Genomic DNA, 23,126 nt, shown 5'->3' on the forward strand with positions numbered 1-23,126 from the left:
CAGCCCCATCCCCCATCTCTTTTCTTCTCTTTGCTAATGTCTTGGTAATCCCAAAGGACAGCGATTTAAAATCCCTTAGATACAGACAAGTAGATGTAAAAAGGATGAGACTGTCCTGACTTCCCTCCCCGGCTGGCCGCATGGTGCAGCCCTGCTCTGAGTATAAACCTTCTGGAGACGGAGATGAAATGTCAGGGTGATGTTGGGTCCACCTCACAGCACCTTCAGCTAATGTACCGAACATTTTTCTTGCTCAACTCTGGACCAACTCAGAGATGAGCAGAGCTAAGAGGTCTAGTGCCTGGCACTTGACTGACTTACCTAAGATAAACGGGAAAATTATTGTTATCCAAAACCACTGGCGTCCAGATTATCCAAAGCTTTTTAACATAATCACAATTTACTAGTAGATATCAGTGTTTTCAGATCCATAGTGCTATCTCAGGAACACAAAGAAACTGGCAAAGTTAGGGAGTACAGATGACACCACAAAAAGCATCCAACTCCATTTTATTAAAAAAAAACAAAAACAAATTCTGCAGTGAAATGTCCTGGAATTCACAATTCTTGTGTTAAAACTTTTATAGTTGCAATATATATTTTTAACCAGTCCATAAGAACACGATCACACTTATTTACATTACAATCTTCTATATAACAAAAATAGTCATGTGGTACCATTGAGTTTCCAACTACCATCCTTCCTGTTTTATCATCAGCTCACTACAAGACAACCTGTTTATGCTCTCCGAGCACATGGAGAACGGAATAAATCAAAATAAAGTCAGTGTCTCCTAGTAGAAGACAAATTCCTTTAAAGACAGGTATAATTTTTTTTCCAAATTTCTTTGTATTATGAGATATAAAGTGCTTTGAAAGGAGGGTAGGTGTCGAGGAAGGAGAGAGATTTATACAGAAAAAAAAAAACTCAACAAAAACCCTAATCACACCAAGTTAACTAAATCCTTTAAATATGCACATGACTGTACAGAAAGTGACATTTGGGTAAAATGGCTGTAGAATCCACTGCTACTTTATTTCAGCAACCAAAGTCCAAGTTCAAATTCCTTATGCAAATTCCACTGGGAGTAACTTTTTGTAATTTTTGGGTCAGAGGGTAAAGAAACCAAGGAAACGGTTCTCATGACCTGAGGAGGGGAGCTGATGAACAATTCTAAAATGCTGTCACTGTGTGTCTGACCTGAGGACAGGCTAGAAATACCTCCTGGAAAGTTAAGGAAACTGTTCACGGGGGCACCACTCATTTTACAATCAAACCACAAATTCCGTTAGGAAGGGAAAAAAGCCAATGGATTTTCCTTTATCCAAAGGGAGGTACAGGAGATTGATTTAGGACATCGTATCTATTTCATAACTGTAAGTTCATTCTTTGTAGATTTTTTTTCCAGTGTGAAATAATGGTGTGCTATACGAAGGGGTTCAAATAACTTGGATTTTTGTCCCCATGGTTTTAAAGTGGCAATTGCTGGTTATGGTCTGCACTCTACAAAAGTGGGTACCACCTATGTACTGCTTGGGACGCTTACCTGGAAACTAGAACAATCCTCCTTCCAGCTCATAAATGTTTACAGATCAATACCTGTTTTTTTTTTTTAATTGATTTTCAGGAAGTGGATGGAATGTAACTTTTCACAAATACAAAATTACTTCAAATTCTCTAACTATAAGGGACATCCTACTACAAAAATAACAGCCCCTCCCCTCCCTCTCCCTCCCCCTCCCTCTCTTTCTAATTACAATGTTTCATATTCTAATGTGAAAGCAGGAAGTGAATATGTTATGTATGTACAAAACACATCGTATTTTCACACCATTCACATTCATATGAAAGAAGTCCTTTCATGGATCTTCCTTTGCAATTTCACAAGAAGAAAGCTGAGATAAATGAGAAGTCAAGCAGATCTCTGCTGTGAACTCTGCACACGCATTCCAGCCAAGGCAGCTTCTGTGCACACAGACCAACAGCACACTTGCTGATGGAAGAAGGGCTGACAGTGAGATCTTCTGTGAGGTCTCCTTTGACTTTTCAGTTTGTGACATTCTTTCCTCTTTTTATGAGTGTAGATCACGTTCTCAACTACTGAGGAAATTGTATGATGAAAGGCAAAAAACAAGTTGAAATGAGACCCAAGTCCAACTAATATGCTGAAAGAAAGAATGGTATTATTCCAGCAGAGGGCACTAAGCCCCTTGTGATAACATCGCCTGATCAGTAAGTACACAGATGCTAACAGTCAGACCGGGAAGTCCAGGTGCCAGTCCTTCTTCAACTGCTCTGCTATTAGTATAGGCAACAATTTGGTATTTTCTTCAAAGATCAGGATATACTATAATGAGCTAGCTCTTATACAGGAAAATTCTTTGGCTCTTTAAAATCTTCACTTTCTCAAAGAGAACAATATTCTGAGTTCAATAAAATGCTAAGATTTGTCTGAAAGTTTTGAAAAGAAAAGGAGGAAAAAGGGGAATGGATACTATACTTCAAAGATGGTGTGGTACTAAGACCACAATTAAGTTATTTTAGATTTCTGGGTTTAGTAAGGTCAATCAACAGTCTACAAAGGTTTCAATCAACAAACTACAAGGTTTCATGGTGATCGTCTTCACTTTTATTTGTGAGAACACTAGGAGAAAATTCAGCTAATTCATGGAAGAAACATGTGTCCATTTGGATGGTGATCAGTCTTTGGTTTATGTAGCACACATGGTCCTCACATTTTCCCTGCTTCTCCTAGACCACCACATGCTGCCAAGCAATGAGTTTGGGTAACTCAAATTAAGCTCCCTTTTCCATAGATTTTTCTCTGTTTTCACACCTGCAGGCCTCTTGGGAGATATATAGCATTTGCTCATCATTGTCACTCATACATATGTATCAGGTGGCCATATGCACACAGCTCTGTAGTAAAAGACATCCTTAGTAGCACAGGACTAGATCTTTGATCACTGAGGTTCCTGAAAAAGTTGCTCAATTATGAAACACATAACACCGGGAAAGAGAAATGTGAATAACCTCTGAAGGGTCTTATAGAAAAATCAAGTTTTGCAATTAAAGTGTTCAGTAAGTAAGGGTCCACATCTATGATCTGGACTTATTTCATTAATTCTGGGAATATAATTTAGTGCTCAGAATGGAAGAATGTGATATTGCTCTGTGAGTCTTTAAACATTTGTGTCCCTATGACAAAACCTCTGGGGTGAGAGGGAGGGAGGGAAGCAGGAGAGGGACAAGATAAGTGATGATGAGACACACCTGCTTCTCAAAATTGGTCAATTTTCATGATATCCCCATCTCCTTTGCAATCAGCAGTGTTTTAATTCATGAGTACTTAATTCCCTTGGCCCTGGAAACCCTGAATCTTCTCTAAACCGGAGCACTTCAGGGAGAACATGGGTTCTCTGCATCACTGAGGCTTTCTGGCCCTGCTTGGAGCAGCTACCTGACCAGAGGCCCTGTCATCTATTCTGACTTCCTGCAGGGTTCTGGTCCCATCCCCTGTGAACCACCATCATCAACTGTGCTGAGCGTAAAACAAGAACAGAGATGAGGGCCTCTCAGGCACCAGGCACTACTGCATACCACGTAGTCCTCCCTTTGCAGGACAATCTCTTTGTGCCTCTTTGTCAGGTTAAGTGGCCCTGAGATTCCGTACAAAGAGTAACCTGTTATGCTAAGACATTAAGAAGCATGAGTGGACGTCAGATGTCCCTCATCCACACAGGACACACAAATGCTGACCCTGGAGGCATGTGATGAACTGGGAAGATTACAAGTTCTGGTGTTTAATAGATCTAGAGAACATTGTAGCATTGTGACTGTGCTAGTATTTGCTCAGGAGACTTTTCTGGCAAGGATGCCTAAAAACAGGCAATAGCTGTAAGTAAAATTAGGGACACCAGGGATAGAAATGAGGCTAATGGATTTAAGGAGGAACTTAATTTATCTTTAGAGTAAACTGGTCTTCCTCATAAAAGTAAATGTATAAATCTTACTGAACAACACAATGAAGAATAACACCAACATTCCTGATCATAGTGATCACAATACTATAGACAGGAGCTGCCAGTTTTTTGAAGGTTATTTGAGATTTTCTTAGAAGAAGAGAAAACGAAGAAATAAGATAAAATGAAATAAGGAGAAAAGGAGAAGAGAGAAGATAGGAAAAGTGTGTGTGTGTGTGTGTGTGTGTGTGTGTGTGTGTGTGTGTACAGTTAGGCAGTCAAAGACATACAGAGAGACACACAGAGACAGAAAAGGGGAAAGAAATCCAAGTAAGAGAACATAAATTGATACTGGAAATTGCCTCAGTGGTCCTGGAACCACAGGAAGTGACTCCATAGCTTAGAGTTTCTGAACAAGTTTTGATTCAGTGAGATTTCTTTTTGTTCAGTCAAGACGATGCATCCAATGGGTAGCTAATGCAATTTAATTCTTAGGCTCTGTAAGAATTTTCTGCCTAAACAAAGCTAGGAAGAAAAGAAACCTAGGCTAGACAATCATCACTTTTGGTTCTAAAAATATGGTAGCCAGAGGGATGTTTGGGCAATGACTAAAAGTGCTACTGGGCACTGCCATTTTGATATGACATCTAGACCTATGCATATCCATAGATAAGAGAAATGTTAAAAACCCTCTTTGGAAAGACTTGACTCCATAGTCAGGAGCATCACCTTGTGATGTCACAATAGTGAGATGCCTTTGCCATTTTGATCTATTTTCTTCAGACTCTACCTCTCCATTGGCCACGTGACCAGAATTGACATTCCAGGTGTGGTCAAACCCTAGGGAACAACCAATATTCAAATGCTTTACTTCTGATCAGGGCTCAGCTCTTCCAAAAGGACAAGCTATATAGTTCAAGAGGCGATCTTAAATTATTCTGAGTGAATGCAAATGTTCTTTTTCTTCCCTGAAGCCTTTGGGTGATGTGTAATGCTAAGTTGATAGAAAGCTAGCTGCTGGAGGCCATAATTCAACAAGTAGCATCTAGATGGTCATAAGCCCCAGTGATTCTTTCTCCACAAGGCTCAAGTCATATATTTGAAGCCAATATGTAATTTGTCTCCTTTCTTCCTACATCCATAAGTTCTAGCTGGTGCCATGGGGTCAGGAGAACATTGGGACTGGAAGATGACCTTCTTTCAGTCATGAAGAGGAAGAACTAGGGTTTGAGGTAAAGTTGGATGGTTTCACTCTGGAATTCTCCTTGCCTCCTAAGTGTCACGTATTAGTCTAAGGGTCTGTCATAGAAGTGAGGCATATAATTTTTTTTTAGCACCAAATCAACATGGTTGGTATGACTTTTCAAAAAAATAACTTGTCAGAGAAATAACAATGAATGACAATGGATACCAGTGGTTAGAAAGGTCAAGCAGAAATTTCAAAAGGGGCTGTCTGAACTTTTATTTTTTACAAAACCAGTGGCTCTCTGGGCCTCGCATTAGGTGACTTGGTTGGTGTCTAGTTCTCTCTGAAGGTATTTGAGGTTTTAACTTTTTACTTCTGTCAGGATTAGGGACTCTTGTGAGAATATTGAAGGGCTCTAGCTCTGCAATGTCCAATCTGTGGCCACTATACATGTGTGACTTATGAAAGCTTGAGAAGCAGCTAGTCCAAATTGAGATGCGCCATGAGTGGAAAAAATACAATGGATTTAAAGACTTGGTACAAAAACAGAATGTTTCATCAATTTTTTTATATCAGTTACATGTTGAAACAGTAATATTGGGTTAAATAAAATACTATCAAAACTATTTAATCTGTCTCTTTTTACTTCTTAAAATGTGGGTAGTAGAAAATTTAAATATCTATATATATCTCCAGCATTATCTGCTGGGCAGTGTTGGTCTAGTCCCTTGCTACAGAAAAATGTGCATCTGTAAGGATACAGTTTGCATCTCTGGGCTACATAGTCTTTTATATCCTTGATCGTCTGACCATCTGATCGCTGGTCAGAGTCTTTTCTTTGGGGGAAGTGGAAAAGAAGGCAGTGGGGAAGGGCTTTTCCCATTGTTTTTGAAAGGGAAGTGCTCAGGTTCAATGTTTTGTTTTATTTTTTTTAACTGCCAAGGCTGCAGGGAAACCCTTGAAAATCCTTTGGAGAAACTCACAGGTTTAGGAGGTTTGCAGCAGGACCTCATTGGGGTTGGATCCTACCTAAGGCTCTGGTACCCCCCCTACCCTCATCTATTTCCAGGGAGCAACTGTGACCAGGGCCTGCATATGCAATGACTTCCTGACTCACCTGACCATTGGCTGAAAGAGGAACACTCATCAAAGAGAGGACTATACAATTCAACGACCATTTTCTCACTGGGCATAGAATACAATTTGTATTAGTTTTGCTCTCAAAGACTTCTCATTCTATTAGACTTAATTTAATACCAAAATTTGTTTGGGACATAGCTGACATGGAGAAATAGGAGACAATTTTTGTTCTCAGCAACATAGGAGTTCCAAATCCCAAAGGCTGTTATTGCATGTGACAGGTGGAGTCACTCTGCTTTCCCAGCCATGAAGCCTGCTTGCTACATGACATGGCTATCTGCAAAAAATGTAAAGTGCTCCTCAGTGATCCTAAAGACAGAGGGAGCCTTGGGAATCATCTTGTGAAAGTCCACTTTACAGACGGGGACATTGAGGCCTCCACAGGGCATGGCTCACTGAGCTACGACTTCTGTCCCCTGTTCAGAGTTCTTTTCATGTCCCCCTCCCTGTCTTCTCAGCCCTAAAGGGTGGAATTCATTACAGGAAGTCACGAACTCTCAGAGAGATGTGACCTTTCTAAGGTTGGTAATCATTTTCTCTGTCTTGCTTAAAAACCATCAAGGAAATCATTAGAGGTGGCGATGAGAAAGCAAGGAGTGTTTTCCCTTGATCTGCACCCCACGTTCCTGCAGGCAGCAAGGGTTTCCAGCAGAACCCAGCTCTGTTTGAATACGCATTAGTGTAATGAGGCAGAAAAGCCCTCATCAAATATGTGAATAGCGCTCCTACAGCTTGGTGAAAACAGCTTGCTTTTGTAGTTAATCCAGCAGCCGCCCGGCCTTCACTGACTGTTTAGAGAACATGAGGTGATCCACCGGATTCTCCACAAACGCGGGTCATCGCCCTCGTTGTCTTGCAGCGATCGGGAGAGTCTGAATGCCTTACAAAATTACCTACTGGAAAAATAGCATGTTTCTGTCATAGTTACAGAAAAAGAATAAAAACATAAACGGCTTAAAACACACAGGTGGGTTTTAGCACTCATTGGATTCTTCTTTTCCTTTCCCTCTGATTTGTCTGGCTCAGTCAGGATAAAATTGATCTGGCCGACTCCCCTGCTGTACTTTTTGGTTGAAATGAGTCATCAAATCATACCTCACACCGCACTTGGGACCTGGGCACTCTCGGGGAGCCCAAAGAGCAAACTGCTAAGGATTCACTGAAACCCTTCCTTGTGGTCTGGTAAGGTTTAGCAGAAGGGTGTAGAGAGTAAGGTTAAATGTAGGTAGGCTTCAAAATGATTGGATCTTTCTTGCAGACCCCGTTTCCTGCAGAACTCACCTATGGAGGTGATAACTGAGTTAGTGCCAGGGAAACCAGTGCAACAGGCTTTTCCTTTCAGTGGGAAGAAGATGTGACATTGGGTTTGAAATCTAGGCTTGTTGTTCCAGACACTACTTCTGAAGACTTAGGTCATGGCCTGGAGGGGAGTTCTGAGTTCAGAATTTTAGCCAAAGACCCTAAGACTCAGGGGAACCAGAGTCCTCCCCTAGGGCTTCCTCCTCATGCCACGGTGGCCCTAAACAGAGCCTGGCAAATGGAAACCACCGAGGTAACATAGCTTAAAATAATAAGCGTGGCCTCAGCTGATTTAGAACTTAGTGTTGGGATCTCTGGCAACTGAGATTTTCAAGATCCCCTTAGAGGAATTTAGGTTCTTTTTTTTTTTTGTGGTACTGGGGTTTGAACTCAAGGACTGCACCTCGAGCCACTCCACTGGCCCTTTTCTGTTATTGTTATTATTTTTTTTGAGATAGAGTCTCACAAACTATTTTCTTTGAACTGAGCTCCTCCTGATCTCTTCCTCCTGAATGGCTAGGATTACAGGTGTGAGCCACCAGTGCCCAGCCTGAATTTAGGTTCTTAATGGAAGTTGGCTTTACACTGTTTCAGGGTACTGAGGCACTTCTCAAAACCATGCCCACTTCATGCTGTGAGGTCAAGATCACAAACTGGTCATAGCAGGAACTTCTAAACAGAACTCTATAGAAGAACTGAGCGAACCAAAGGAGAAAACAAAGCAGTAGGTGTAAACTACACACAGTCTTTAAAACTAAACAGCCAAAGAAACTAAACAGTCTTCCCCAAATGAAAACAACACAACCTGGAAAAATGCAAATGAGGCTAAGAGGCCCTAGAGGTTTCCTTTCAGTCTCTGTTTTAGGAGCTTCTGAAATCTGTTTGCCTACAAGGATGAGGGAGGAGAAATCAGCTTTCAAAGTCTGAGCTGCCAAGGCCACAGACTGTCGCAGAGGTGGGAAGCCTGGGTCCCGATTAGGGAGACTTTGGATATTGCTTTCATTGCCCTTCATGAGCGGAGTGCCCTGGACTTGCCAAGGTCATCTGAAGGTGGGTGCCAGGTTCAAGTCTTGGAGCACTCCTCCCTTCTGTCCCCTTGGGTCCTACCATCTCTGTTTTCTGTATTTGCTATTTCAAGATTTCACCTCTTCGCAGTCTTGGTCAGTGGAAAGTTCCACGTCAGACAGTCCCCCTTCCATTGCCATAATCAAGGAGATATCCGAATCGCTGCTTACAGCTGGCTCCTGCTCACCTGCGAGGAGAAAGCAAAGTGAAGGTGAGCACTCAGCCACAGCTTTGGGTGTGGCTATTTCAGTACATTGCTTCTAACAGTATTTCTTTTAAAGTCAAGAGAAAATATTAGGAAATTTGGTTACAGGGCTAGAGGCATGGTTTAAGAGGTAGAGTGTGAGGTCCTGAGTTCAATCTCCTGTGCAGCCTTCTCTCCCCAACCCCCTCCCCAAAAAAGACTAGAAAAACCTTGGATACAATGAGAGCCTCATTTTATATTACATCCCAAATGAGTTCTAAGTGAGTCAAAAAGTTAAGTGTAAACAACAGCAGAAAACCAATAGAGCTAGAAGAAAGAGTGTCATGTACACACATATAAAGTAGGAAATACAGAAGAGGCCAAGGAAAGTGACTGAGCAAGTTACAGAAGACTGATAAATGTTAAAAACCATTTCAAATAATATCAAAAGGTATATATTAGACTGGGAGTTTGCAAAAATTTCACACAGGATTGTATGTTTAAAATACAAAAAACTCTAGGTAAATAAGAGTCCAACAGACTTTTAGGTCACCATCCTGGTGCAAAGGTCACCATGATGTGATCCACAGGAGATGGTAATATAAATAGAAGGTAAAAAACCAAGATATTCTTCTTGCCTCTGTAACCTTCTCTCTTCAGAAAAGATAATGGTACAGTTAAGAGTATATTGAGATAGGTGTGGTGATACATTGCACACAGAACTATGAAAAGTTCTTCCTTTTTGAGACATAACATTTGTACATCTTTATGGGCTGTGTTCTGGTAATTTAATACATGTATATAAGACATAGCCATCAAATCACAGCAATAATCATTTCCACCTCTTCAACATTATTTTTATGCATTAGAATTTTCATACTCTTTCTTTTATAGTCCTTTTGAAATAATCACCGATTGTTTTAACTAATAGTTACCTTACTGTGCTTTAGAAACACCAGAACAAATTCCTCCACTCTGTTTCGGTGCTCATTATTGAACCTCCACCCTTCCCAATCTCTACTGATCACTATTTCATTCCATTCTTCCACAAGGTTAACTTATTAGAACAGTGAAATGTTCACCTGGTAATTTCACTCCAGGAATGTATTGTATTATAGGGAAATAACTGTAGATACAGAAATATTCATTTAAGCTGGGTGATGGTGCATGACTGTAATCTCAGCACTCAGGAGGCTGTGGTAGGATTGTGAATTTGAAGCCAGCCTTGGCTACCTAGTGAGAAACCCTGTCTTAAAAACCAAAAAAAAATTCATTTAAGTTGTGACACTTTGCAAGTAACTTAAAATCCAATAGCAGAGAATATCTGGATAAACTGTTTTTCTCTAAAGGACAATATTCTCAGTAGAGCCATTAAAGTGAAGTTTCTGAAGAATTTGCTGTTATGTGAGTAAACATTTAACAGTATTCAGTACGACAGCATAGCCTTATATGAAAACAAAATGGCTGCGAGCTTGTGTACAGGGGATTCACAGACAAAGCTACCTGGAGGCAAGGAAACAAAAATGTGACCACAGTTATCTCTAATTTTAGGATTTGTATTCATTTTCTTAAAAAAAAGAAGTTCTACTCCCCAATTTTTGCAATGAACATAAAACACACATTCATTCAAAACATATTTGTTAGTTAGTTGGGGTATGGTAGTGCTTGCCTGTAATCCTGGGACTCAGGACATTGAGGCAGGAGGACTGTGAGTTCAAGGCCAGCCTGGGCTACATAACGAGACCACGCACACACACACACACACACTCTCTCTCTCTCTCTCTCTCTCTCTCTCTCTCACACAGGTACACATATATATTCACATACACACATATTGGTATTATTTATTGAACCCCTCTGTGTGCTAAAGATTGTATTAGATGCTTAGGAATGTAAGTGAGACAAGACACTCTGGTCTTCAAGTAGCTTACCACCAAAAAGGGCAGGCAGTCATGCTGGGTGTGGTGGTGCACACCTGTAATCCCAGCACTTGGGAAGTTGAGGTAGGAGGATTGCAAGTTGGAGGCCAGCTGGGGTGCATAGTGATTTCCAGGCCAGCCTGGGCTGCATAGTGAGACCCTGTCTTAAAAAACCAAAAAACCAAATACCAGAAAACAGAAAACACAACAACAGAAAACTAAAACACCACCACCAATTAAAAAAAAAAAAAAAAGCACCACAGTGGGACACAACGGGATTGACGCTGTGGTGGAAGAGAACGTGCCAGGCACTGTGAGAGCTGTGCAGCCATCTGCTGGGTCCCAGAAGCGGGTGCAATGTCCCGCTGGGTGCAATGTCCACGCAGAGTCCTGAAGTCTGCTCTGTGAGAGAATCATCTTTTAAGGAACCTGTACAGATGGGTGGGGGTGATGGGTGGCCTTGGGCATCACGGGATGGCTAAGTATGGCTGGCATGTGCAGTCAGGCCCGGAGCACGGGCAGGGCTGAGGAGCTGGGATGTATAAAAGCCTTGTATGTTCTCTTACCCTGCCCAAGAAACACGCATGTAAAAACCCAACAAAAATGTGTAAGCACTGAAGAGGGAGAAAGGCTACAGTACTTTTGCTCTGATCAGCGCTGGTATTTTTCCAGGTTGAGGCGCAGTCCAGGATGATACATGAGTTCCATGAAGGGCGGAGAATTCCTAAGATGTTTTAAAGAAGGCAAATAAAGAGAACTAACCTAGACTTATGACCTGAAGAATCAGTGTTGAAGAAATGCAGTGCTTCACAGGGAAACCTCAACCTCAGGGCTGCGCTGTAATGTTCCCAGAGCCACCTGTGCTGGGAGCCCACAAGGAGGACCAGTTCAATGGCTAGACTACAGCTCTGAAGCAGCTCTGGGAGGAGGGACCGACTTAGCATTTGAAAATGGTGGCATTCAGCGAATGCCTGATGAAACTGGGCATCTAGAAAGAAGTGCCATTGGGTGCTTGCCTACACTTCACCGCAAAATACCTCTAGGCTGGGTGTGTGTGTGTGTGCATGAGTGTGTGGACGTGCATGAGTGTGTGGCTGTGTATATGTGCATGGGTGTGTGTGTGTGTGTGCATATATCAGTGTGTATGTGTGCACATGTATGTGTATATGTTTGAGTGTGTGTGCACGTATATGTATATATGAGTGTGTGTATGTGTGTATATGAGTTTGGATGTGTATATGAGTGTGTGCATGAGTGTGTGCATGTGTCTGTGTGTGTACATATATCTTCCATCTGTATTTTTTATGTCTGCACATCCTTTTAATTTCTCCTTTTCTCCAGTTACGTGACACCTTCAACTCCTGACCTTTGGAGAACTCTTAGGTGCACACAATGGGTCTCCTTTTCCCCACGTCATCTCAGATCATGGTGTGCTCCTGTGCAGGGCGGCTCTGCATCTCTAAAGGACACACCTCACCTCCATGACATGTCTGGGTGCAGGGCCCCCTGGAGTGGGACAGTCACACCCTACATGGCTAGATGTTTGCTCTGTTTTTCAGCTCTGCTAAGTCATTGACTACTCATCCATTTTTTCCATTTGCCCAAATTTTGTTACCATCTCCCCTTTCATCATCCCTGTCCAGGTTAGAAAATTCCTTCACTAAGTTTTTGGTGAGGTTTTAGGAGAGGATGGAAGTAGTTTCATGTGTTGGAGCCAATCGTTTTACTCAGGGCTCTCCTTAAGTGTCATCAAAAAATAATCACACAGTGGGGTTCGCTGTGATGTTTCCACACATGAACTTAATGCACTTGGGTCATACTTACCTCCCCGTCACACCATGCTCTCCTCTCACCCTCCTCCTTCCTGCTGCCCACCCCAACAATCCCCCTTTACATTCAGTCCTTGCTTTTTATCAGTCTAGAGTGTGCACGTGAGAGAAAACTGCAATACTTGTCTTCTGAGTCTGGCTTACTTCTCTCATGCTCATCTCCAGCTCCACTCATTTTCCCATAAACAACATGACCTCATTCTTCTTATGGCTGAATACCACTCCATTATAAAAAGCCATAAAGAATTACTTATGAATTAATTGTTTAAGAATTAATTACTTTAGCCATTATTGTTATATACCATATTTTCTTTATCCATCCATCAGCTGATGGGCACTTCGGCTGATTCCATAGCTGGGCTTTTGTGATTAGTGCTGCTAGAAAGATGGTGTGCAGGTGTTTCTTTTGTGTGCAGACTCACATTTCTTCAGATACATGCCCAGCGGTGGTACAGCAGAGCATATGGCAGTTCTAGTTTTAGTTTTTTGAGGAACCTCCATGTTGATTTCCATCGTGGTTGCACTAATTTACATTCCCGCTAACAGTGTATACGGTTCCTGTCTTCTGTATGACTGCCAACATTTGTTATTGCTTTTCTCTTTTTTGGGGGGCATGCAGTACTGGGGGTTTGAACTCAGGCCTTGTGCTTGCTAGGCTGGAGTTTTACCACTTGAGCCACTCTGCCAGTCCTAAAATGAGAACCTGACTGACAGAGTTCTTTCTATTTGTTTATATATGTATGTGTTGATGTCAGTTTAGCACTGTGTTTTATACATAGTAGATTCTCAATAAGTAATGTTTTAGTAGAATTACCACTGAGAAACAAAGTTGTTAATATTTGTTTTTTTCTCTGTTAATCACAAAGGAGTTCTGCTTGCTGTTTGTGTAGTGAAAGTGTGCATTAGCGGGAGATTACACTTAGGGCTATAATGAAAATCCTAATCTTATTCCTAAAATAAGAAAAGAGAAGCTGGGCATGGTGGCACATGCCTGTAATCCCAGCACTCGAGAGGCTGGGACAGGAAGATCTCAAGTTTGAGGCTGGGCTACACAGTGAGTTTGAGGCCATCCTGTGCTACATAGCTAGATTCTATCACAAAACAATCAACAAAAAATGAGAACTATACTCTCCAGGGAGTTTAATCTTCTTTCTTCCTTCTTCCTTCCTTCCTTCCATGCTACAGATTGGGTCTGGAATTTTCCCCCAGAGGCATGTGTTAAAGACTTAGTCCTCAGCTTGGCGCTGGTGGAAGGAAGAGGCTTAGTGGGGAGTTTTAGATAGGGGCCATGGACTCAAAGTGGATATTGGGACCCTGGCCCCTTCTCCCTTTGCTTCCAGGCTGCTGTGAGGTCAACATAGGCTCCTGCCATGACATACGGGGTCACTACAGGCCCAAAGTGATGGACCCAGTGGTCAGGGACCCAAACCTCCAAACCTACGTTGATTTATGTTAGGCGCTTGGTACAGTTATAGCCATGGAAAGCTAACAGCTTCTTCACTCTTCCCTACTTCCCCTTCCCACCCCCTCTCCTTCTTAATGGCGACCAATCGGTTCAGCTCAGAAGATGTCTAATTTTTCAGCTCACAATTAAACTGCAAATCAACCAAATCACTTATTAACATGGAGCAGTTTCATGACTTTTACACGGATCTAGAGAGAAAAGAGGCACAGATAAAGAGCTGATTTACCACCGTTCCACAGAGACAGAGTCACTGCTGGCGGTGGCAGCTCTTGCCATCACTCTTGCCACCTGCCTCAGCTGATTTCATGGCTTCATTCTCACTTTGGTGTTTTCTAAGTTGGAATGAGTGAATTGGGGGGAAAAAAGGAGGCCTCAGGAACTGCTAATGTGCTAACCGATAACACTATTTTGGAAATTAAGACTGTCCTATAAAGCTTAAGGCAAAGGTGACTTCAAACGCACAAAAAGAGATTTGCAAAAACTGGCTAAATTTTTACACGGTAACATTTCACCAACTTCAGCATTTATCATTTTCGCTTTAAAAACTTCTTGTAAAAATGACCTGAAGATATTTGACATTATTTTTTAGTATATCCTATGTTTTAAATTGAACTTGATCTGCTCCATAATTTTTTTTAAAATCAGAGTTTTATGTTTTAATTAAGGTATATGTTTTACCTTGAGGTCTCAATAATATGAAGGGAAATTTTGTCATTTAAATATTTAGAAGGTTCTTTGTTGGTGGTAATAATTGGAAAGTGTAAGGAGTTATTAAAACATAAATGATCACTAAATTTTGCCTCCTTCCCTGAAAAAAGTAATGTAAAGCTAATGAAAAATAATATCGTTCTTTAATACTGTTGATGTAGGCTTTATTATTCTCATTTTACAGATGAAAATACATTTATTCCACTCGACACAGCAGTATAGTTATCTACTTGATATACTTTCTTCTCATGCATTATAAAGACATTGAGAAATTTTAACAGGGAGGAATATGATCTACTTAATATTTTAAGAGATACTTGCTGTTTACTGGAGACAGGTCAATGCACAGAAGGAATCCAGTCAGGAATTATTGCAGGAACTAATGAACATGGGGCTTACTGTCCAAATAAGAATGGAGATAAGGAGAGAAACTGAGGAGTGATCGGAAATGCAGGCTATATAGAAAAGTGGTCTGGACAACGCCAGCGAGAGAATAACTGTTTCTTGAGCAATACAGGTACCATGGATTGAGCCAGAAACAATGGAGGAGGAACAGTATTGGACACAGATGTAGAGTTTAGTTTTGCATACGCTGTAAGTGTGAAGTGCTTATGAGACACCCAAGGGAGAGACGGAGGTGGCAGCTATGTAGAGAAATCTGGAGTTTAGAGGGGAAGCCATGACTGCCAATAAATTTGGGAGGCTTCAGAACAGAGAAGGTTTTTAAACCAAGGAAATAGATGAAGTTTGAGGTCCTCTAGGAAAAGACTGTAAAGTGGGAAGATAAGGCCAGGCAAAATCTCCCAGGGGCCCTGAACTCTAGAACCAAAGTCTCAGCAGGTGAATTAGTTAACAATATTTAAAAATCAGTATATTTTAAATACAAATATACACCTGAAATTTATTTTGGCAAACAAAAGATCTGGCAATCTAGGCCTGATTCCCTAGTGGAAACCATTGGTGTGGGCTGAGCAACTGCTTCTCCATTTGGTCCAGTTTCACAGGTCTTGGTTTCTAATTTGTTGGGTGGCCCAGTGTGTGTAGACTCTTCAGTTTGAAACCTTACATTTAGGTTGAGGGCAGAAGAAGCAGAGAAGGGTAATCTGAAAAGGGCCAGGATGGTAAGAAGAAAATTAGCAGAATATTGTGTCATTCATTTTCTTATTTTATCTGAAATATGCTCCTTTGGCTTTTTACCTCATTTGTAGGTAAAATCCATATCCAAGGAAATGGGGCACTGTGATACTGCTGAATTAGCGGGGCACAATTTAAAGACTGACCCCCAGTCATCTCATTGAATTTCTCAGTCTTGAATTTCTCATCACCCCCCCATGGTACAGCATGTCTGATTGGATGAAACAGAAAATGTGGCTGTAAGTGGAGCTTTTTGACCTATTTTGTTGACTCACAACTCCTGCTTCCACATTTGATTCTGGGTAAAATTCATCACAGTTAGGGTAGCCTAACTGTGGTTAACCAAAAAATTCTTAGTGGTGCGATTTATTAATTCCATTTAGTTCATAAATTATGAATTTTTACTTTGGCTCTTTCTTCTTTAATACATAAAATGTTACCTAAAGAGTTTCCCTTTGTGAAACAGGCAACAGCTGTAGTCCTACTGTGGTTTTGATAGAATTATTGATTAACAATTGGCCAGATGGTTGCTGAGGACATTCCAACCTGAGAAGAGGAAAGACCTGGAGATCTGCTCCATTTAGTGTTGGCACGGTATGGTTTGAATGTCTCCTCCAAAATTCATGTGCAGCCAGGCACTCATGGTTGATACCTGTAAGTCTACCTACTTAGGAGGCAGAGATCAGAAGGATCCCAATTTGAGGCCAGTCAGGGCAAATAGTTTGTGAGACCCTCGCTTGAAAATACTTGACACAAAAACAGGCTGGTGGAGTAGCTCAAGTGGTAGAGTGCCTGCCTCGCAAGCATGTAGCCCTGAGTTCAAACTCCAGTACTGCCAAAAAAGAACAATAATAATGATTACTGTGTGCTTTGTAAATGCCAGGAACCATGCTAACTAACTACATTAGGTAGAGTATCTAATATCTGTATTAAGCTACAACACAGAAAGTATGACAATTTCTATTTTCTGATGCTACACCCCATATTGAAAAATGTTAAAAATTCCCCAGGTTATTTGGCAATTAAAGTTGGAACCAGAATTCAAACTACCTCTGCTTCACTCTAGAGGACTCTAGTCCATGAACTCGATCGTCATCTATACTGTACTTAAGATTCTTCACCTGAGCATAAGGGAACTTGCAGTGGAATTTGCATACAGAAAATTACATATACGGCCAGGCGCTGGTCCCTCAACCCTGTACTCCTAGCTACTTAAGAGGCAGAGATCAGGAGGATCATGGTTTGAACACAGCCTGAGCAAATAGTTCTGGAGACCCTATCTTGAAAACACTCATAACAAAAAAGGACTAGTGGAGTGGCTCAAGATGTAGGCCCTGAGTTCAAACCCCAGTACTGCCCCCCCCAGTCATATACAATTTTGTGTTTACATATACATATAGGCATTTTTCACTAGATTCTTAAGAGAACCCACAAAAGAGAGCTTGCTTCCTTGGCATGCTTGCTCTCTGGATAGCACACTACTGTAAGCAACAGAGCAGCTGGGTTTGTTTTTGTTTTAAATGCATATTTTGGTTTACATTCCACACTGTTGAGGTGTTTTATTAATTTGACATGATAGCTTTCACATGAATAATTGTTTCTTCATGGTGCTTATTCAAATCTTTAGCAGAAAACTGTCCTTCCCAGGTTTGATATTTACTCTGTTGCCTGTCTTATGAAAGAAGCACAGACCAGTAGCAGGCTGGAATAACTCCTCCTCTGTTAGGAATCAACAAACACCACCCTGGGAATAAGTGCTTTCTGTTTGGAGAGAAAATTACGGTGGTGATGGCTACAATCCCCCAGGTGTCCTGATTCTTCATAAGGTTTGGTGTTCACATGCTGGGAGCTGCTCCACCTCACATAAAAGCTTATTTTTCCCTCACATACTTGAAAAGTAAGGTTTCAAAAAAAATAGAACAACTTCTGTCCACTGCTACTGATGCTTATCTTCTGGAAAACAGGACATCATTTCCAATCAACCTTGTATTGTGTTTTTTTTTTTTTTTTTCTTATAGTACTGGGGATGGAGTCCAGGGCCTTTTGCATGCTAGGCAAGTGCTCTACCACTGAGCTGTAACTCCTCCAGCCTTTTCACCCTTGCACGGTGTAAGAGCACCAGGGGGGCACTTTCAGCCAGACTGGTTTCATTCTAACATTGCTTTTTCTTCATCTCTTCTTAGAATGTGAAGGTCCCCTCAGGCTGAAGTAGTTCCTTTACATTCCTTATCATTTTAGTGGGAAAGTTAGACTTGAAATGCCAGAGTTTTTGATTAGGAAATGTGTTCCTTTGCATCCTTTGCTTTGGCAAGAATTTTTGAGGAGATAAACTAGTTCTGATTTGGTTTACATTTTCCTGTTTATGAGTACCCTCTGCAGCAATGGCAGCTGTCAGAGGTGATGTATTAAAATGTCAAGTAATAGGTAGGATGCACTGGATCCTTTCTGTGTCTCAGACAGTGTGCCAAGCAATTACCTGTTACGTCTGTTCTCGTAACAATCTATTTCCTCATGGGTGTATGGCTACCCATGGTTACATACAGGTGAAGTCAACTTGTTCAAAGTCAGGCTCATAGAAAGTGGTAGGAAGGGGCTCTTGACCCATTGCTGTTGACATCTCTGCCATTCTAGAATGGCAGAACTTCTAGATTTACATTTGGCTAAATTGTTCTCACTAACAGTGCTCGACTATCTTTAGAAATAAACACTTCAGGCTTATGATATAAATTTATACACTTGGCCAAGTGCTTCGCACAATTGTTCAGACATAACTGGCAATTTTACCTAAAATTTAAATTCCTGCTCCATAATTGTAAAAATACATACAACAAGCCCAAATCAGGAAGACTCTTTCTCACTGTTCAGATGGGGAGGTTTAAAGCATTGTTTTTGTTTGGTGAGGGAGAATTCCTGGGAGGTCTATATATTAAATTAGATCACAGAGTTAGAACTTCACTTTGCTTTGATCTGGTCCCCACTGGTTTTCCTTCCCTAAGACACTTCACCCAGCTCGAGAAAGATCTGCTCCAGTTGCTCACTCTCATCTGACTTCTTGGCAGTCCATTCATCCCATACCGTGTGTCAAAAGAAGGGGAAACATGATTTTTGCATTAGTTTTACATTTTAGTAGTGGAGAGAGCAAAATCTAGTGAGCATTTCTGCTGCCGATGGCTACTTTAATCCATAGTTAGAACCACCTGCAGAGAACCTTAAGCACTAGCATAGGATCTGGTAGATGAAGGCTTTTGATGAGTGTGAATGTTATGGAAATGAAAGGGAGTGAAAAGGGGAAAATAACCAGATGGATTCACAAACAGGTTTACTTGTTTTTGCCACTCTATAAAATTATCCATAGACTTCATTCATTCATCTATCAATGTATTTAGTCATCCATTTATCCAACAGGTATTTATTGACTGTTACTAGGCGCACAGCACTACTGGTGAGCATGGTGGAGGAAATAAAAGATGATAGAAACACAGGTTTAAGTTAAACACAGGTTTAAGTTTATACACAGGTTGAAGTTGAATTTGATCCAGTAAAAGAGATCAGATGCATGGCTACATGAATTAGATACAAGGCGACACACACTCAAAGAGTAGTGGAAATGCCCTGTTAAGGAAGCTAAGGTGTGGGGAAATTTTCACCTTTGACTGGGTAGCCACAAGGATTAATGAAGTACCTTACATGGAAACTAGCAGTACGAATCTGGTTAGTATTGGGAAGTGTGGGGATGAGGGGAAATGGCACTCCTTTCAGGAGAACCAGTGTGACTAGATCAAATGCCAAGGCGTATGGATGGTTTACTTAGTGGTAGCTTAGTGCATGAAGAATGATAAGCTACGTAGGTTGAGTGTATTTGTGGCCTGTCCATCTTCTTGCCTTCTCTTTTGTGTTATAGGGAACTAGAAGGCAGGGAACTACATTTCCCAGACTCACTTGTCAGCTAGTGTACTGCCAATGGGATTGAAAGCCAGGAGGAATAGGGAAACCACTGTACTTTTGGTTCAGGTAGGTTCTTGTGTCTCCAGAATCAGAGGGAAGAGGATTTTGGGCTTCTTCCTACACAACAGAAGGGCTGGTGATTTCCCCAAAAGAAGCTAATGTTGCTCCAGTAACATCAAAATTATGGGTACATGATGCAGAGGTCTGGTGACACCCCCTTCCTCATCCATTCTTCAAAAGGTGTTTTTCACTGTGTAAATAATTTGTTGAAGCACAATTTACCTATGGTGAATTGCATCTACTTAAGTGCAGGATGTGAGGAGGTGAGATGGGGTGTTAGTAATGTACCTATGAAACCACCACTAATGTCCTAGTTTCTTTTTTAAAAGAACTTCAGCATTTTTATTTTACCCAAACGTTCTCATGCCACTTTATACTCAGTCTCTCCCTTTCTCCCAGGCCCCAGGTAACATCTGATCTGTGTCTCATAAGTCTTTATGAGGGTTTCTCAAAGTCTGATTGATATTTGGCACTGGGTAATTCTTTGTTGTGGAGGATACCTTGTGAATTGAAGGATTTTTTTCTTCCTGGGGTCTTGGTCTCTACCCATGGTAGCATAAGATGCAATAAAAATGTGACCCTGTCAAATGTCCTTTGGGGAACAACCCTCCCCCCCCCAGTGAAGAATCATGATTCTGGACTACGGTATTTTCTAGAACTTTGTATATTGGAACATATGACAGGATAACCTTCCATTTTAAAGTTGAGAAATATCCCACTGTATGTGTATACAACATTTGCCTTTATTCATCCATCCATTGATAGACATTTAAGTTGCTTCTATCTCTTGACTACTGTGAATAGCACTGTGGTGACCATGGGTGTGTATATGGGTTTTTCTAACATCTGGACTTTGATTCTATTGGATACACAGCCAGTGGGCCAGCGATATCATTTAGTACTTCTATTTTTAAATTATTTATTTATTTAATTTGTTAGGAATCGCCATATTTCAGAGTAGCTGTAGCATTTTACATTCCCACCAACAGTGCACAGGGTTCAAACTTCTCTATACCCTAACAGATTGAAGGGAATATGTCATTGTGGTTTTGATTTGCAGTTCCCTCATAATTATTAAATATCTTTTCATAGGCACATTGGCCATTTGCGTATCTTCTTTGAAGAGCTATCTAATCTAGTCGGTCACGGTATATAGCATCTTAATGTATGGTTGAGTTTGATTTAATAGTATTTTTTGAGGATGTCTGAATATTCATCCGGGAGAATGGTCTGTAATGGTTCTTTTCTTATAGTATGCTTATCTGGCTTTGGTATTGGTGCAATCACGACCTCATAAAATGAGTTTGGAAGTTTACTTTCCTCTTAAATTTTCTGGAAGATTTTGAGAAGAGCAGTCATTAATCCTTTTTCACATGTTTGGTAGAATTCTCTAGCAGACCATCGTTTGGAGAGGCTTTTGATACCTTCTTACTGTGATAGATTTTTTAATTCTTCAGATTCAGTCTTGATAGCTTTTATGTGTCTGAATGTATCCATGGCTTCTGGGTTATTATCTAATCCATTGGTGGCTAATTGTTTACAGTACTCCCTTATAATTTTTATTTCTGTGACATCAGTTGTAATGTCTCCTTTTTTAATTTCTGACTTTATTTGGCTCTCATCCCTTCTTAGTTTGGTCAGCCTAGCTAAAGGTTTGTCCATTTTGTGGAACTTTAAAAAAAAACACTCAAGTTTTATTTCATTTTCCATTGCTTTTCTATTCTTTATTTCATTTATTTTTGTTCCAGTTTTCATTTATTTCCTCCCTCCTTTTAATTTTGCATTTAGTGTGTTCTCCTTTATCTAGTTCCTTGAGGTATAAAGTTAGATAGTTGGTTTGGGACAAATGCAGTTATCTACTGGTATTAACTTCCCTGTTAGTACTGCTTTTGCTGTATCCCATAGATTTTGATATGCTGGCTTTGTGTTTTTCTTTGTCTTAAGATATCCAATTTCCTTTGGGATTCCTTCTTTGTCTCATTGCTTGCTGCTATAGTTTGGATCTGAAATGTCCAGATCCAAAGGCCTCTGTGTTAAGGGTTAGTCCCCAGCTTGATATTATGGAAGATGTAGAAAAGTTATGAGGTGGGACCAAGTGGAAATTCCTCTGGTCATTGGAAACATGCCCTTAAAGGGGAGAGTAGGACCCAAGCCTGTACTCTTGTTTTTTTTTTTTGGTTTTTTTTGGTGGGACTGGGGTTTGAACTCAGGACTTCATGCTTGCAAAGCAGGTGTTCTACCACTTGAGCCACACCTCTAGTCCATTTTGCTCTTGTTATTTTGGGTCTCATGAAGTATTTGCCTATGCTGGCCTCGAACTGCAGTCCTCCTGATCTTAGCCTCCTCAGTAGCTAGGATTACAGGCATGAGTCATGGTGCCCAGCAGTTATTACATTCTTAAATGCCAGAATTTCTATTTTGATTTCATCATAGACTCTATTGATATTCTCATTTTGTTCAGGTATCATTTCACTGATTATGTTTTATTTGTGTATTTTCTTCTTCAATGAACATATTTAAGACAGTTATTTTGAGCTTTCTGATAATTCATATACCTCCATTTCTGCCTGGTTGGCATCTGGGTATTTAATTTGCTCCTCTGATTGGGCCATGTTTCCCTGTTTCATGGCATGAATATCCTGTTATGTTCTGTGGGGACTTTAGCAGCTGAAGTACAAGCCATCTCTGCTAGTTTTTTCAGTAGGTTTCATACAGAAATAAGTAGTTCAACAGTGAGGTTGACTAGAAATTCTGGAGACCTCCCAAGCCTTTTCTGGGGTGTGTTCTTTCTGTTATTTTGCACGTAATCTAAGGGAAGAAGTTTGCCAGTTTTTCTCAGGAGCGCCCCCTACTGATTGTCGGCATCACCCTGGCCTTACGGGTGCTGGAGCTCCCCCTAGTGTCTGTCTTTGGAGGTGCTCCAGTAAGTCTGCTTGGTCATCTTTGTATTCCATGGCCTTTAAATCTGTCACCCTGTTCCTGTCTCTACTTAGATACAGGCAAAATTGAAACCAGTTACCCAGGTAGTCCCCAAAAATTCAAAGCACTGAATATCCCACTGTACATCTCACTTTTCTCTTCCCTGGCCCAGCATTAAATTTTGAGTTGACAGTTTTCTCCAGTGTCATTCCCTGCTTGGAGGAGGGTCTCAGGTCAGTAAGTATGGTGGATTTTTCTTCAACATGATATGCTTTGTGCTTGCCTGGGTGCAGGAACCTTTTAAGCAGTT

At 40.9% G+C, this 23,126-nt stretch overlaps 1 protein-coding gene across 2 annotated transcripts in view; it reads right to left on the bottom strand.

Annotated features, from left to right (window-relative positions):
• Positions 1-493: 493 nt before the first annotated feature.
• The window catches only part of Rnf150 (ring finger protein 150), a 241,446-nt gene continuing 218,813 nt past the window's right edge, over positions 494-23,126 (bottom strand). Inside the window, exon 7 of one of the 2 annotated variants that reach the window (XM_074041195.1) lies at positions 494-8,840. In XM_074041195.1, the coding sequence (XP_073897296.1) occupies positions 8,722-8,840 (119 nt within the window). In that variant the 3' untranslated portion in view covers positions 494-8,721. Of the gene's footprint in view, positions 8,841-14,120; positions 15,862-23,126 lie in introns of those variants that run through there. The other variant, XM_074041196.1, reaches the window with a different exon arrangement.

Source organism: Castor canadensis, chromosome 9, assembly GCF_047511655.1.
Source record: "Castor canadensis chromosome 9, mCasCan1.hap1v2, whole genome shotgun sequence".
Lineage (NCBI taxonomy): Eukaryota > Metazoa > Chordata > Mammalia > Rodentia > Castoridae > Castor > Castor canadensis.